The 14,095-nt window shown below is 39.8% G+C and overlaps 1 protein-coding gene across 1 annotated transcript; it reads right to left on the reverse strand.

The window, feature by feature from the left end:
* Window positions 1-268: 268 nt before the first annotated feature.
* On the reverse strand, window positions 269-4,933 carry LOC132014866 (olfactory receptor 2A1/2A42-like). Its single transcript, XM_059395566.1, has 2 exons — window positions 4,009-4,933; window positions 269-297 (listed from the first exon to the last, which is right to left on the reverse strand). Exons 1-2 carry the CDS (start codon window positions 4,931-4,933, stop codon window positions 269-271), a joined length of 954 nt encoding a protein of 317 aa, XP_059251549.1.
* Between the last annotated feature and the right edge of the window lie 9,162 nt (window positions 4,934-14,095).

A 14,095-nucleotide genomic window follows, 5' to 3' on the forward strand; every position in this document is an offset into this window, starting at 1 on the left:
CCTCCCTAAGAACCATAGAGTTAACAATGCTTCTCTTTCACATTAACATTCAAAGTGTGGTCTACAGCATCATCAGCAAGATAGAGGAGATTGTTAGAGATGCAAATCTGGGGGTGGGGATTAAGGAGGGCACGGATTGCAGGGAGCACTGGGTGTGGTGCATAAACAACGAATCTTGGAACACCGAGAAGAAATGCAAATCTCTGCCCATCCCATTCATAGCCTGCATTTCTGCAAGATCTTCCTTGATTTGTATGCACACCAACCCTTAACAAAGAATAAACAATCGTCCTACAGGTCAGTGGTTCTCAGTGCCCACTCCACATGCCAAAGACACTGAGGAATCCAATGCTAAATGGCTTGTGAACTAGCTCTCACCTACAGCACCCCATCCTATCATTTTCAGTAGGTACAACCCCTAATTGTCCACCAACTTGCAAGAAGTGGGAGGGTTCACACCCTCTGCACAGCTGCTCAGCTAGCACAAGTACCGCCATAACCAGAGACTCTCACAACTTGGCATGCTCTTTTTTAAAAGGCTCATATCCTCTGTTCTACATGATAGACATGAATGTACACACATTTTTTTTATATTAAGGAGGAAATACTTATAATCTGTTTGTAATTCCCCTGCAATCACTGGCCAATGAGACATAATTAATCACTAATATTCCTCCGACAAGGAGAAACTTTTGCAAGAACTGAGTGCATTCAAAACTTAAAGGGACTAATGGACAAGAAGATGTCTAACTTTGAAAGGGTAGTGGCTGCTGTATTTAAGTTAAATATTTTATGATGCTACCTTTTTTTTTTTTTGGATAGTAGTCTAGACTAAATGATCACATATAAGTCTGCAGAAGGTCCTTTATAGGGTGCCTGGGTGGCTTAGTGGGTTAAGCCGCTGCCTTCGGCTCAGGTCATGGTCCCAGGGTCCTGGGATCAAGCCCCACATCGGGCTCTCTGCTCAGCAGGGAGCCTGCTTCCCCCTCTCTGCCTGCCTCTCTGCCTACTTGTGATCTCTCTCTGTCAAATAAATAAATAAAATCTTAAAAAAAAAAAAAAAGGTCCCTTACAAAAAGATCACTCACAGTTAATCTAGATTGGATTGACTGGCTCTAAATTCTGATTCCACTACTTGATATTTTTATGACATTGAATATGTTACTTGGTTTTCCAGAACTCGATTTCCCTTCTGAAAATGAAAATACAATAGTTGAAAGTTTTGATGTGAGGATTGCATCTAGAGGATTTAACATAGTGTCTGGTACATAGCCACTACTAAATAAATTTTAGTTGTAGTTATTTTATATCATACTCTGTTTTGCAAATAAGAGGAGTTTGGAAAATGTAGAAGTCCTAAGATAGTTTAACGTTGAAGACTGTGTAGTTAATTGATAAAGGTTCATGAATGTACCCAACCAGTGCTTGCTGGGTGCCTCCTAAGGGCTAGGCAGTAGGCTAGTATGGATGAAAAAGTGGCAAACAGATTCCAGTTCCCAGTCTCGGGGAGCTCCCGTCTTACCTGAGAAACTTGAGACCTACCTGAGCAATGTACTATAAATGCCTCTTGGAAGATCATAACAATTTTCAACACCAAAAATGAAATCTAAATTCCTTTGTCTTGGGAAAGGGTTCCTTTAGATAAAATACTATCAAGTATCCATTCTTAATTCTACTCCATCAAAGTGAAACCAAATAATCTGTCTTCTCTTCCACTTTTCTGCTCCATGCGCAGGTCATGGTCAGGGCCCTCCGCGATCTCTGACCCTTAGAGCCAAGTTCTTCCTTGTTACCACACCCACTATTTACATTTCAGTTTACAGTCAAGGTGCTTCCTCTAGCAAACGAAAGCTTCTGTCTGAAGCCTGACATCCATCACTTGGTCTTAGTCACTGGTTTTGTTTCACTGCCTTGATTTCTCTGACCCTTATATCCACAGATAGCTCCAAAGAGGCCATGTTACCCAGTGGTTATGACTATGAGGTCAAGAATCTGATTGCCTCAGTTCTATCCTGGACTGGACAGTCAACATCTGTGATACTGGGCAAGTTACTCAACCTTCCTGCACTTCAGTTTCCCTAAAGTAAAGTGGGGATCTTGTTTTCTGCCTCAAAGGACTGTTCTGAGGATTAAGTAAATACATATGTAAAGTACACTGACTGGCCAAGAGAGAAAGAGAGAGGGAATATGAGAGAGGGAGGTATTATGGTGTCGTTATCTTGGTGTATTGGTTCTGGGTTTTAGCTCAACTAACTCACCAATCTCAGTAAGAACGGCCTTGATTCTCATCTTCTTTATGTTCTGTGTTCCTCTAAAGTCCAAAGATTTTTGTGACTCTGACCTTAGGAGTCATTGTCCTTGACAATCAGGTTCTCATAAATGATCTTATCTTCTAGGCCTTATAGAGCACAGATCAGCTCACTGTGGCACATGAGGCTGGAAATACACCCTCCTTTATGTAATGCATCCATCTTTGGGATAATTTGGCTTTGTTCTTTATTGATGACCCTGATGTTGGTATAGACAATGCACATTGTTGTGGTTAAGTACTGAGGCTTAATTTCACCACAACAGACTGTTGTCTGAGTCAGACTGTCAAGGCAAAATCCTAACATTTGTTAGTTTCTGGTATGTAGGTATATGACAGAGTGATAATGGGACCTTCTTCATGGCTTTGTTATGATGACTAAATGAGATGGTGTGTGGAAAGTGCTATCAATACACAGTGTAGAGCACTGGGAGAGCAATTAACCAAAATGTTACTCTTATAAAAATCCATTTTGTTTTTATATTCAGTAAACTCTGCTGCCCACGCATAATAATTAAGAATTGGGTTGAGTAATTAAGACTGGATGCAAGTGGGCATCCTAGTCTCAAGACAGGTTAGAAAGTCGATTTCAGGAGTGCTTGAGGGGGTCAGTAGGTTAAGTGTCCCCCTATGGATTTCAGCCCAGGTCATGATCTGTCTTGGAATCAGGCCCCCTCTCCTCCTCCCACTTGCACTCTCTCTCTCTGTCCGTCTCTCTCAAATAAATAAATAAAATATTTTTTAAAAAGTGGATTTTTAAAGTAACAGCCTACAAAGCCACCTGAAATGTAGAGGAGTCACTCCTCATCATTGGATCTGTACTGCAGAATGAATCAGTAAAAACCAATCCAATACCAAAATGGAACAGCCGGCTACACTATAACCAGAAAACTACATATCGAGATAGTCTACATATCTACATCATTTATAGATCAACACTCAAAAGTTTCTGAAGAATCCACAAACAGCCCAAATTATATTCTTTGATACCTCTTATCAGCCTGTTCATGGAAAGAATGGCCAGTTTGGCTCCTCTGCTAGCTACTAATAATCAGTTTATCTCTGAAGCTGTGACACTGTTCTCATGTTGTCTACAGATTTTTTTCTTCTTCTCTCCTTTGTCCTATATATTTTACATTAATTTTGATCCTTCACTCAGCCTGCTCATTTACTTCCTGAATCAATAATTTCATCCCAAATTTCTCACCATCATGCAACACGCTAAATACATATCTCTCTGAGTTATTCTTTTACAGTTATCTTTAACAGGGCGAGTATGATTTTAGGAGAATGGATAAGTATGCCTGTGGGTTTGGGAGATGACTGTTCTTCATGGCAGCTTTTTTTTTTTTTCTTCCAAACCTTATGATACATGCAGTTAGTGAATTTAAATACTTAGGCTAGAGAGGTAGATATAGTGTATTCAACTTCTGGGGCCCAGAAAATGAATTAAAATAATTTTTAATAACACAGATATTAAATTCAATGAGCAAGAAAAGAAAAAAATCGTATCTGATAAAATCATACTTGCAAGATAATCAATGAATGTAACATATCTAAAATTTTTCATTCAAAGGAAGAGGGAGGTCTTGCTCTTGTGTCCTTTGGACACATCTAAGATGAGAGAAGTGAAATTTTCTGGATTTAGGCAGCAATCAAACACTTAGGCTGGTGATTTCAATGTCATTCCAATTGGGAATGACCTTCCTTGCACATTGCTCTTCTCAGAGCATTTTTGACCTCAGCATTTCTCAAGCTGTAGATCAGCGGGTTCAGCATAGGGTTGAAAAGACTATAAAACAAGAAAAGGATCTTCTGCTGCTCCTCAGGGTGGCGGGATTTGGGGGCCATGTACATGACAATGGCGCTGCCAAAGAAGAGCCCCACCACACAGAGGTGGGAGGAGCAGGTGGAGAAGGCCTTCCTGCGGCCCTCCCCGGACTGGATCCTCACGATGGCCAACAGGATGCGTGAGTAGGACACCAGCACCAAGCAGAGGGGCCCGACTAAGATAAACATACAGGCAACAAAGATGACCACTTGGTTGAGCTGCGTGTCAGCACAGGCCAGCTTGAGGACAGACAGGATTTCGCAGAAGAAGTGGTTGACTTCATGAGGCCCACAGAAGGGCAGCCTCAGGATGAGAACCACATGGACCAGGGCGAGCAGGGAGCCGCAGGCCCAGGAGGTCGTCACTAGGGTGAAGCAGCCCCTCCAACTCATGATGGCAGAATACCGGAGGGGGTGGCAGATGGCCACATACCGATCATAGGACATCACCACCAGGAGAAGACATTCTGTCAGAGCAAAAGTCAAAAAGAGAAAGGTCTGTGTCAAGCAGCCTGCAAAGGAGATGGGCTTGTCTGGCTTCAGGAGGTTCACCAGCATCTGGGGCACGGTGTTGCAGGCATAGGCTATGTCGACGATGGCCAGGTGGGAGAGGAAGAAGTACATGGGGGTGTGCAGTCTGGAGTCCAGCGAGATGAGCCCCAGGATGAGCCCATTCCCCAGCAGGGTGCAGGCATAGAACAGGGAGAAGAGCCCAAAAAGGAATATGTGAATCTTCGGACCAAGATGAAATCCCAGTAGGATGAATTCTGTAACCATTGTTTGATTTTTCTCCATTTTACTATTAAAGAGAGAACCAGATAGCTATGGGACACAATGGTTTTAAAACAACTCTTTTATTTATTGTTTCATAAATTTTTGGTGTGTGCAAAATTATTAAGAAACAACTTTATTTAAGAACTCACTGAATTATAAAGAAGGAAGAAAGGAAAGTAAGAAAGAGAAAGAGAGAGGGAGGAAGAGAGAGAGAGGAAGGAAGGAAGGAAAGAATCATTTACCTATTTAAACAAATTTAAATTATGAGTCTGTCTTTAAGCTAAATTCTCAGTTTTATAGAAGGGGAATATGTTTCCGGTGATTACCTACATTGAGCCATTGACACTGAGATGGAATAGAAAGTAATCATGAAATATGGATTGCCTCAGAGCTACATATGTACAAATCTGTGAGAGAATTAATGTACAGGGAAAATAATTAGTAACGGAGGAGCTTTCAGTGAGATTGGTCCTGGAAAAGAAATTAATTTTAATTATTTCAGCTGAAATCATGGTTGAGCTACTCTCAGAATCTAAATTCCGTGTTCATGGATTAGAACTGATATTCTTAAAATGTCCATACTACTCAAAACCATCTGTAGATTCAATGCAATCCCTGGCAAGAATCCAACAACATTTTTATTCAAGTAAAAAAAAGAATTCAAAAATTAAGGGCCCCCCAAAGACCTTGTATTGTCAAAGCAATTCTGAGAAAGAAGAAAGCAAGATTTCAAGCTATATATTAAAGCTATAGTAGTCAAAGTAATATTATACTGGCATAAAAACAGACATGCAGACCAGTGATAAAGAATCAAGAGCCCAGAAATAAACTCACACAAATATGATCCACTAATATTTGACAAAGGAGCCAAGAGTATCCAATGGAGAAAAGACATTCTCTTCAACCAATAGAGCTAGAATAATAGGGTATTTGCATATAAAAGAATGAAATTACACCCCCTTCCTCACACGGTTCACAAAAATTAACTCAAAATGGATGAAAGATCTAAACATAAGACCAAAACCCATAAAAGTCCTGGGAGAAAACATAGGAGAAAAGCTCCTTGACATGCAATGATTTTTTAATTTTTTAAAAAAGATTTATTTACTTATTTTACAGAGAGTAGGGGAAGGGGCTGAAAGAGAGGGAGAGAGTCTCAAGCAGATTCCTGGCTGAGCGCGGAGCCCAGTGCAGGGCTCAGTCTCGGACCCTGGGATCATGAGTCTAGCGCATAATAGACTAAGCCACCCAGGCACCCCAGCAATGATTTTTAAATATAACACCTAAAGCACAAGCAACGAAATAAAAATAAATAAGTGGGATTATATCAGACTAAAAACTTCTGTACAGCAGAAGAAATGATCAACAAAATGAAAAGACAATCTATGAAAAGAGAAAAAAGTATCTGTAAACCATATATTTGATGAGGGGTTAGTATCCAAAATATATGAAGAACTAATACATCTCAGTAGCAAAAACAAGAAAACCTAAACAAATCCTCCCAAATAATCACATCAAAATGGGCAAAGAAGCTGATAGACATTTTTTTAAAGATGACGTACAGTTCACCCACAAATACATGGAAAGGTATTCAGTATCGCTAATCCCAAGAGAAATGCAGATCGAACCCACCGTAAGCTAGTCATCACACCTGTCAGAATGGTGGCATTTAAAAGACAGGAGTTAACAGAGGAGGAGGAAAGGGAGCCCCTGTGCATGGTTGGTGGGAATGTAAATCGGTGCATCCACTAAAGGAGACGGCATGGAAGTCACTTAAAAAATTACAGATAGTATTACCATACGACCCGGCAACTTCACTTCTGGGAACGGACCTGAACGAGGACACGATGAAGAAGAGCTATTTGCAGCCTCATACTCAATAGGAGAGCATTATGCGGAGTCCAATAAATCAGACAGAGAATGCAAATACTGTATGGTCTTACTTATACGTGGGATCTAAAACGAACGAACAAGCAAAACCAAACTCGTAGGGAAAAATGGTCTGACCTGTGATTACCAGAGGAGGCAGGTGGGCGGAGAGGGAATCGGAGGAAGGGGGTCGGAGGTTCTGATTTCACGTTAACCAAACAAGTACTGGGGATGTCAGGTACAACATGATGACGAGAGTTAACAATGACGTGTGGTATGGTTGAAAGTTGTCACCAGAGTAAACGCTGAGAGTTCTCATTCCAAAATGGAAGATTTGCCTTTTTTTTTTTTTAAAGACTTATTTATTTATTTGACAGAGAGAGAGAGAGAGAGAGAGAGAGTCACAAGAAGGCAGAGAGGCAGGCAGAGAGAGAGGAGGAAGCAGGCTCTCCACGGAGTAGAGAGCCCGATGCGGGGCTCGATCCCAGGACCTTGAGATCATGCATGACCTGAGCTGAAGGCAGAGGCTTAACCTGCTGAGCCACCCAGGCACCCCGGAAGATTTGCTTTTTTATTTCATTTTGTATCTATATGACATGATAAATGTTAACGAGATTTACTGTGGTAATCATTTCATAATACTTGTAAGTCAAATCCTTGTGCTTGTACACTTTACTTTTTATTTATTTGAGAGAGAGAGAGAGAATGAGGGAGAAAGAGCACAAGCAGGGGGAGGAGCAGAGGGAGAAGCAGACTCCCAGGCCAGGGCTTGATCCCAGGACCCTGGGGTTATGATCTGAGCTGAAGGCAGACACTTAACTGACTAAGCCACCCAGGCACTACTTGCACTTGTACACTTTAAATTTATATAGTACTATATTTCAATTTTATCTCAGTAACACTGGAAAAGAATTTTTTTTTTAAAAGTCATAGCCTGGGGGGCCTGGGGGGCTCAGTGGGTTAAGCCTCTGCCTTCAGCTCAGGTCATGCATGATCTCAAGGTCCTGGGATCGAGCCCCGCATTGGGCTCTCTGCTCAGCGGGGAGCCTGCTTCCCCCTCTTTCTCCACTTGCCTCTCTGCCTACTTGTGATCTCTCAATCTCTCTCTGTCAAATAAATAAATAAAATCTTAAAAAAAAATTAATAAAAGGTCATAGCCTGGAATGAATAGGGAGAGGAAATATAATCATCTTGCTGTTAATTCAATCCTTCATATTTGTAACATGCATTTTAACAGAGACCCAAAACATAAGAAGTTCTATTTAAACCAAAAACTAGTGACTGACCGCAGCACACTTCATAAGTCGCTACCAGAAACAAACTATCGACACATTGGTAATTCAGTTTGCCTACTGAGAAATGGACATACCAACAAGTTAGTGTTAAAATACTTGGCCTATAAATTTTATCATCGACTTGATAAACGGGAAAGTCCCAGGAAATATTTGACTGGAGAGTTGTGGGAGCCTCCACAAGCCCAGCCAAGGTGCTTTGATACAATCTCAGAGTGGAAGGATGCGACAGTGAGCCAAGCATAGTCAGGTGTGTGGGTTACCCGTCTGGAGACAGGCTGTGGGAGAAAGAAAGGGGGCGATCAGTACGGAGCATAGACACAAGGTCAGAGAGGCAGCATTTGCCTGTGCATCTTTAATGCCTTTTAGGGACAGAAGCCTGACCAACTGTCACGGTGACCCAGCCTAGATGGACAGCATGGGTGACCAGCACTCCTATTTGGAAAGATCTCTGATTAGCCTCTCTTGCTTTAATTTCATGTTCACCAATCAAAACATTAGGCAATAAATTATGTTTTTGAGTAGATATTTCCACAAAGAAGGGCTGCGTTGATCAGCAAAGGTCTTTGTTTGTTATACAGCCTCATCTTGAGTTTTAATGATACGAACATTTAGATCCTTTAGCTTACGCACTGTCCCACTGTGCTGCAGATTCCATGATGCAGTTCCTGAACAGAATTTCTAAAGTGGGATCTAGAAGCGAGGACCAGATCCCAGACCTGGGTCACCTCACCGAAGTAAGACCCAGGAAAAGAAACTGAACCCTTCTGAACAGAACAGATGAGATATCTGTTTTCTTATAAGCATTATTGATAAATTATCAAATCATCTGGATATAAAAGTAATTATATATATAACAATATATTAAAATATATTGTTATATATAAATATATTGTTATATAAATAATTGTTATATATATAATAAATTATTGTTATCTATATATTAATATATATAAAACAACATATAAAAATTCCTCATATGTGACTAGGGTTTATTTGATTTTAGGTTAATATTAACAATTTCTGTGCTTAACAAACCTTCTAAGTTTATTTTTTAAATACACAGGCATAGGAAAATATTTGGCTGTGAGAAATATTCAAAACTACCCACTTATATAATAGTAATTTCTTTTTCTAATTTTCCTTTATTCTCTTAACACGAAAACCTAAATGAAAAAAGAAATAGAGTATAAACCATGGTTTTCTGACAGCTAAATTTAAGACAAAAAGGAGGCTAGAGTACATTAGTATTCTTTCAATACAGTAGTTCTGTTTCAAATTTTATTTCTTTTAAAGTGGTGGAATAGACTGGTTAATTTTTATATGCTTGCAGTTAATAAACATTTGTCAAAGGGACAAATAAATGAGTACAAATGAACAAATGTCTAACTATTGATTACTTTATATTAGATTTGATTTCATTTAAAATTTATAAAATATCATATTCCTGCCAAGTTCAGCCTATTCCTCCCAAAGGAAGTAAGGTATAGCAATTCAGAAGAATTGCACCTCTGGAGATATGTATTAAAACTGATTGTTAAAAATTTGATAAAACTAACTGAAAGATTTGCAAAGTATTTTAAATAATTAAATTACACTTAATAATTAAATATACTCCTCTTTTATCTATTTTTTATTTTATTTGATATCTATCTGACATGTATCAGTTAAAAACAGTCAAATGAGATGCAAACAGATTAAATTTCTTCTGGGCTGGTTGGGAGTTTAGGTGGTGGCTCAACACCGTGAGGTGTTCCAGGTCCAAATGTCACCTTTGGGCACAAGAGGCACATGAATTTATCTATGCAAAATTTCAGAATTTCAAAAGTGGTACACTGTTGTCTGGTTAATGAATAATCAGGCAAAACTAAGTTCTAAAATAAATATCTAAGAAGGAAATCATGTCCTATATAAACATCAGAACTGGATAGAACCTATGTTTTAAAAAGTACATCTTTTGGGGAGGTGAGCCGGCAAGTTCTCTTCTAAAGTAGTGGACTTGGGTGAAGCTGAATTCCTGAAAGAATTACCTATTGTGAATTCATAGCTCTGCTGAACTGTAGGGCTGCTTACCTACAAGTAGCGAGGAAAAACTGGAAACATTCATTTTATTGCTTATGTAGTTATAAGCCAAGATTTTGCCAAGTCGTCTTATGGAATAAGGGTTGAAAGGATAAGTGATTTTTCTGGATAGAAGAACCACTGTGAATCGTAAAGAACGAGTGAGTTTCATGTAATGATAACCTATTTGAGAATCTGTTAAAGGTTAATAGAAAAAGATAGACATTAAACATAAAAATCCTATAGAAAGAAGATTTAAGGTGTTATCGCCTAGGTCGCCTTCCTCCCACCTCCCATGCCATCATATAACACTTTGGTTCCTTTCTATACTTTTCCCATCGCCACTGCAAAAGCAAATCTTCTAAGCTATGAAAAAGCTAACATTTACACATATTTACTGAATACATTGTAGCTGTCCTTAATGCTAAGCTTAATGAGACATAAGCATAGGACATAGATTTAGTATCCATTTGGCTTCCTCTTCCATTGTGATATGTATCTCATAGATTTAGTATGAACTACGCCTGTGCTGACAATAAGTAAATGCATAATTTATACAATAACCAACATGTTAATTTTCCTGATATAACATCATTCTGTAATATAACCTATTGTCATTTTCTTTGGCTACTAAGATTATTCCATATGTTCTATCTACATCTATCTATCTATCTATCTATCATCTATCATCTATCTATCATTTTGAGAATGAGAGAGAAAGAGAGAAAACGTGAATGGGACAGAGGGAGAGGGAGAGAGAGAGAATCTTAAGCAGGCACCCGTCCAAGTGCAGAGCCTGGTTCAGGGCTCAGTTTCATGATCCTGAAATCATGATCTGAGCCAAAATCAAGAGTCAGACACAACCGGCTGAATCACCCAGGTACCCCTCCTTATGTTCTATATAAATCCATGACACAGAAATGTCTTACTCCTTTTGTTGTGCCATCTTTTTCAAGTGTATGTCTACTACAAGGATATTTCTCCACCAATGTAACAAATCAACAAATCCTAAACGACGTTATATAATTTGTCTATAAAATGTGCATCTCAATTTCCCCTGAAACTATTCCTATAGAATGTAAAAGAGGAGCATATAGGTTTAGGATTAACAAAAAATAATATTTCTCTTTCTAACACTTAAATAAAGATTGGCAGAATCAAACTGATAGTCCACAAAAGGGTAGCTCCTACCCCATATAACAGACATTAATGATAAACACAGTGTAACCCAGTTTGCTCCCACATTTGGACTCAAGGACCTCAGAAAGGAAAAGCACCTAAAGGTTGGGCAGGATCCTGCTTTCTGGGAGCTTCTGTGGGAACTGCAGAACCTCACTTCTCTGCTTGATCAAAAATGTGGCAGAATTCTCAGAAAAGGAGCTTTTATTCTCTGATGGCCTCAGCCTAGTCGGTAGCTCCTGAGGGCTCCCTGGAGGGGTGAGCCGTGAGATGCGTGCAAGCCAATCTGCACTGGGAAGGGGGGACAAAGCCGTTCTCTACCTCTGCTCTCATCCCCAGCAGGACCCGTGATTAGACCACACAGCCAGCCACAGAGCACACCTCTGAGACAACATCAGTCATTACAGTCCCTGAGTACTTGGCATTACTGGAGTTCATGAACCCCAGCCCTGTCCTAATTCCCAAACGGGCAGATGGTTCAGGTGAACCTGTAAGGAAGCAGAACCAGTGTGATGGTGAAGCAGCTCCAGGCCTTCCCCTCGGTCCTTCCCCTTCTCCCCACTGCCATCTGGGCCCCTTGGGGAGCAGCAGAAGCCAGAAAAAAGGACCCTGAAACATCAGCTGGTTGCAAGCAACAAGTCAAGGTGCGGAGATGCTGGAGAGAACAGGTTACGGAGTCCAAGGAGAGCCAAGGTGTCCCAGTGGGGCTCATTAGAACATGCCTGAGGAAGAGTTTTGTAGGGCACAAACCACCCAGCTAGGTCAACCTCGGAAGCATTCTCTAGTCTCTGCTCTGAAATGAGGAGCTTCCAGGTCCAGTCCCTCAGGGAAGGGGACGAGAGAACCTTCTCTAAGGCAGCTTCCCCTTCAAGCTTCCTGGGAGCTACCTATGATCTTGTCATGTTTATTTATATTCCACTGTTTTCTTGTACTGGATGTAAGGAGACCAAGATGTTATTTGGGAAATCTCTTATCAGTCAATCATGTGATTTACAAAGCAATTAGTTCATTACAGTGTCTCTTGCTGGGGTTCTTATGAACACTTGGGGAAAACTGGTCACAATTATCAAGTTTGGAGAACACATCCACTCTGGGAAAAAACACACATTCAGGGACACCAAAAAAATGGCTCTTAATCATGTGAAAATCCTGGTGCACACTAGGCAATCTATAAATACCGGGACCTTATTTTTTATATGTTTCAGGTGACTTGCAGAAAATGTGGAAATCTGGAAACTGACATATAAAAAATAGCAAACTGAAATTCTTGAAAACAATAGGATATAGTTCTCTAGTTTATCTACGGCACAATCATCTGTTATACAAAAGTAAAAACTTTGAACTAAGATAATAAGGAAATTAAATATAAATGCTTATGATATCAAACTTTAACTTTGGGAAATGCATCATCTCAAAATTACATGCATTGCTTTAACTTGTGGACAACTTCTAAACATGGTCAGAGGAGGGGCACCTGGCTAGCTCAGTCTGTAGGGTATAGGAGGAATCTTTATTTTGGGGTCATGAGTTCAAGCCCCATGTTGGATATAGAGCTTACCTTTAAAAATAAAAAGTGGTCAGGGGCACCTGGGTGGCTCAGTGGGTTAAAGCCTCTGCCTTCAGCTCAGGTCATGATCCCAGGGTCCTGGCATCGAGCCCCGCATTGGGCTCTCTGCTCAGCGGGGAGCCTGCTTCCCTTCCTCTCTCTCTGCCTGCTTCTCTGTCTACTTGTGATCTCTCTCTCTCTCTCTGTCAAATAAATAAATAAATAAATAAATCTTTAGGGGAAAAAAAAGTGGTCAGAGTAAAACATAAACATATATAAAACATAAATGTATAGAAAGGAAAAGAATACATAGTTAACTCATAAATACAATACACATGTTTTCAAATATTTACATTACCTGTCGGCATTGAGCATTTTCTGTAAACACGGACCTTATTTGAGCCGCATTTATAACTTGTGATTATAGCAAGGTCCACCAGAATCTGGACATAATTTCCATTTGGAAGTAGAGTAAAAACTTTTAAACACTTTCCAAAGTAAATTCCTTAATAATTGGTTTGCAAAATGTTGGCTTTTTTTTTTTTAAGATTTTATTTATTTATTTGACAGACAGGGATCACAAGTAGGCAGAGAGGCAGGCAGAGAGAGAGGGGGAAGCAGGTTCCCTGCTGAGCAGAGAGCCTGATGTGGGGCTCGATCCCAGGACCCTGAGACCATGACCTGAGGCACAGGAGGAGGCTTAACCCACTGAGCCACCCAGGCGCCCCCAAAATGTTGGCTTTTAATTGATGAAATAAGTATCTGGGTCAAGCATGAATGTATCTTCAAAAAGTTGTAACACATATAACTGATGGAAAATAACAATTGTTATATTAACGTTGCACTGGGAATCTTGGAAATGGGGGAAACAAAGAGGCAGAATTTGTTAAAGTTGATTTTTACTGTGTTTATTATTATTTATATCCAAGGTATAAAAATTTCAGTGACAGACATCTAGGTTTGTTATGAGAATTGTGACCTACTGGGGGGAATTTTTCTGCAGTTTTAAAGAAATACCCTTCTATATTATTCAATTCCATTTGCTCTGACTCTAGGCTCTTTGAGTTGTATATCTTTTTTATTCATTTCTCAGATTTTTGAAAAGAGAACTGAGCTATCTTGAATAAAGGGTACAGGCACTCCTTTCTCTGGGGAGAAACATCCTTTGTTATAAAGGTTGAAATTGGTATCTAGGTTGACCATGATTATTTTGTGAGTTTTGTGAAGGTCATTAAA

This window comes from Mustela nigripes, chromosome 4 (assembly GCF_022355385.1).
Source record: "Mustela nigripes isolate SB6536 chromosome 4, MUSNIG.SB6536, whole genome shotgun sequence".
NCBI lineage: Eukaryota > Metazoa > Chordata > Mammalia > Carnivora > Mustelidae > Mustela > Mustela nigripes.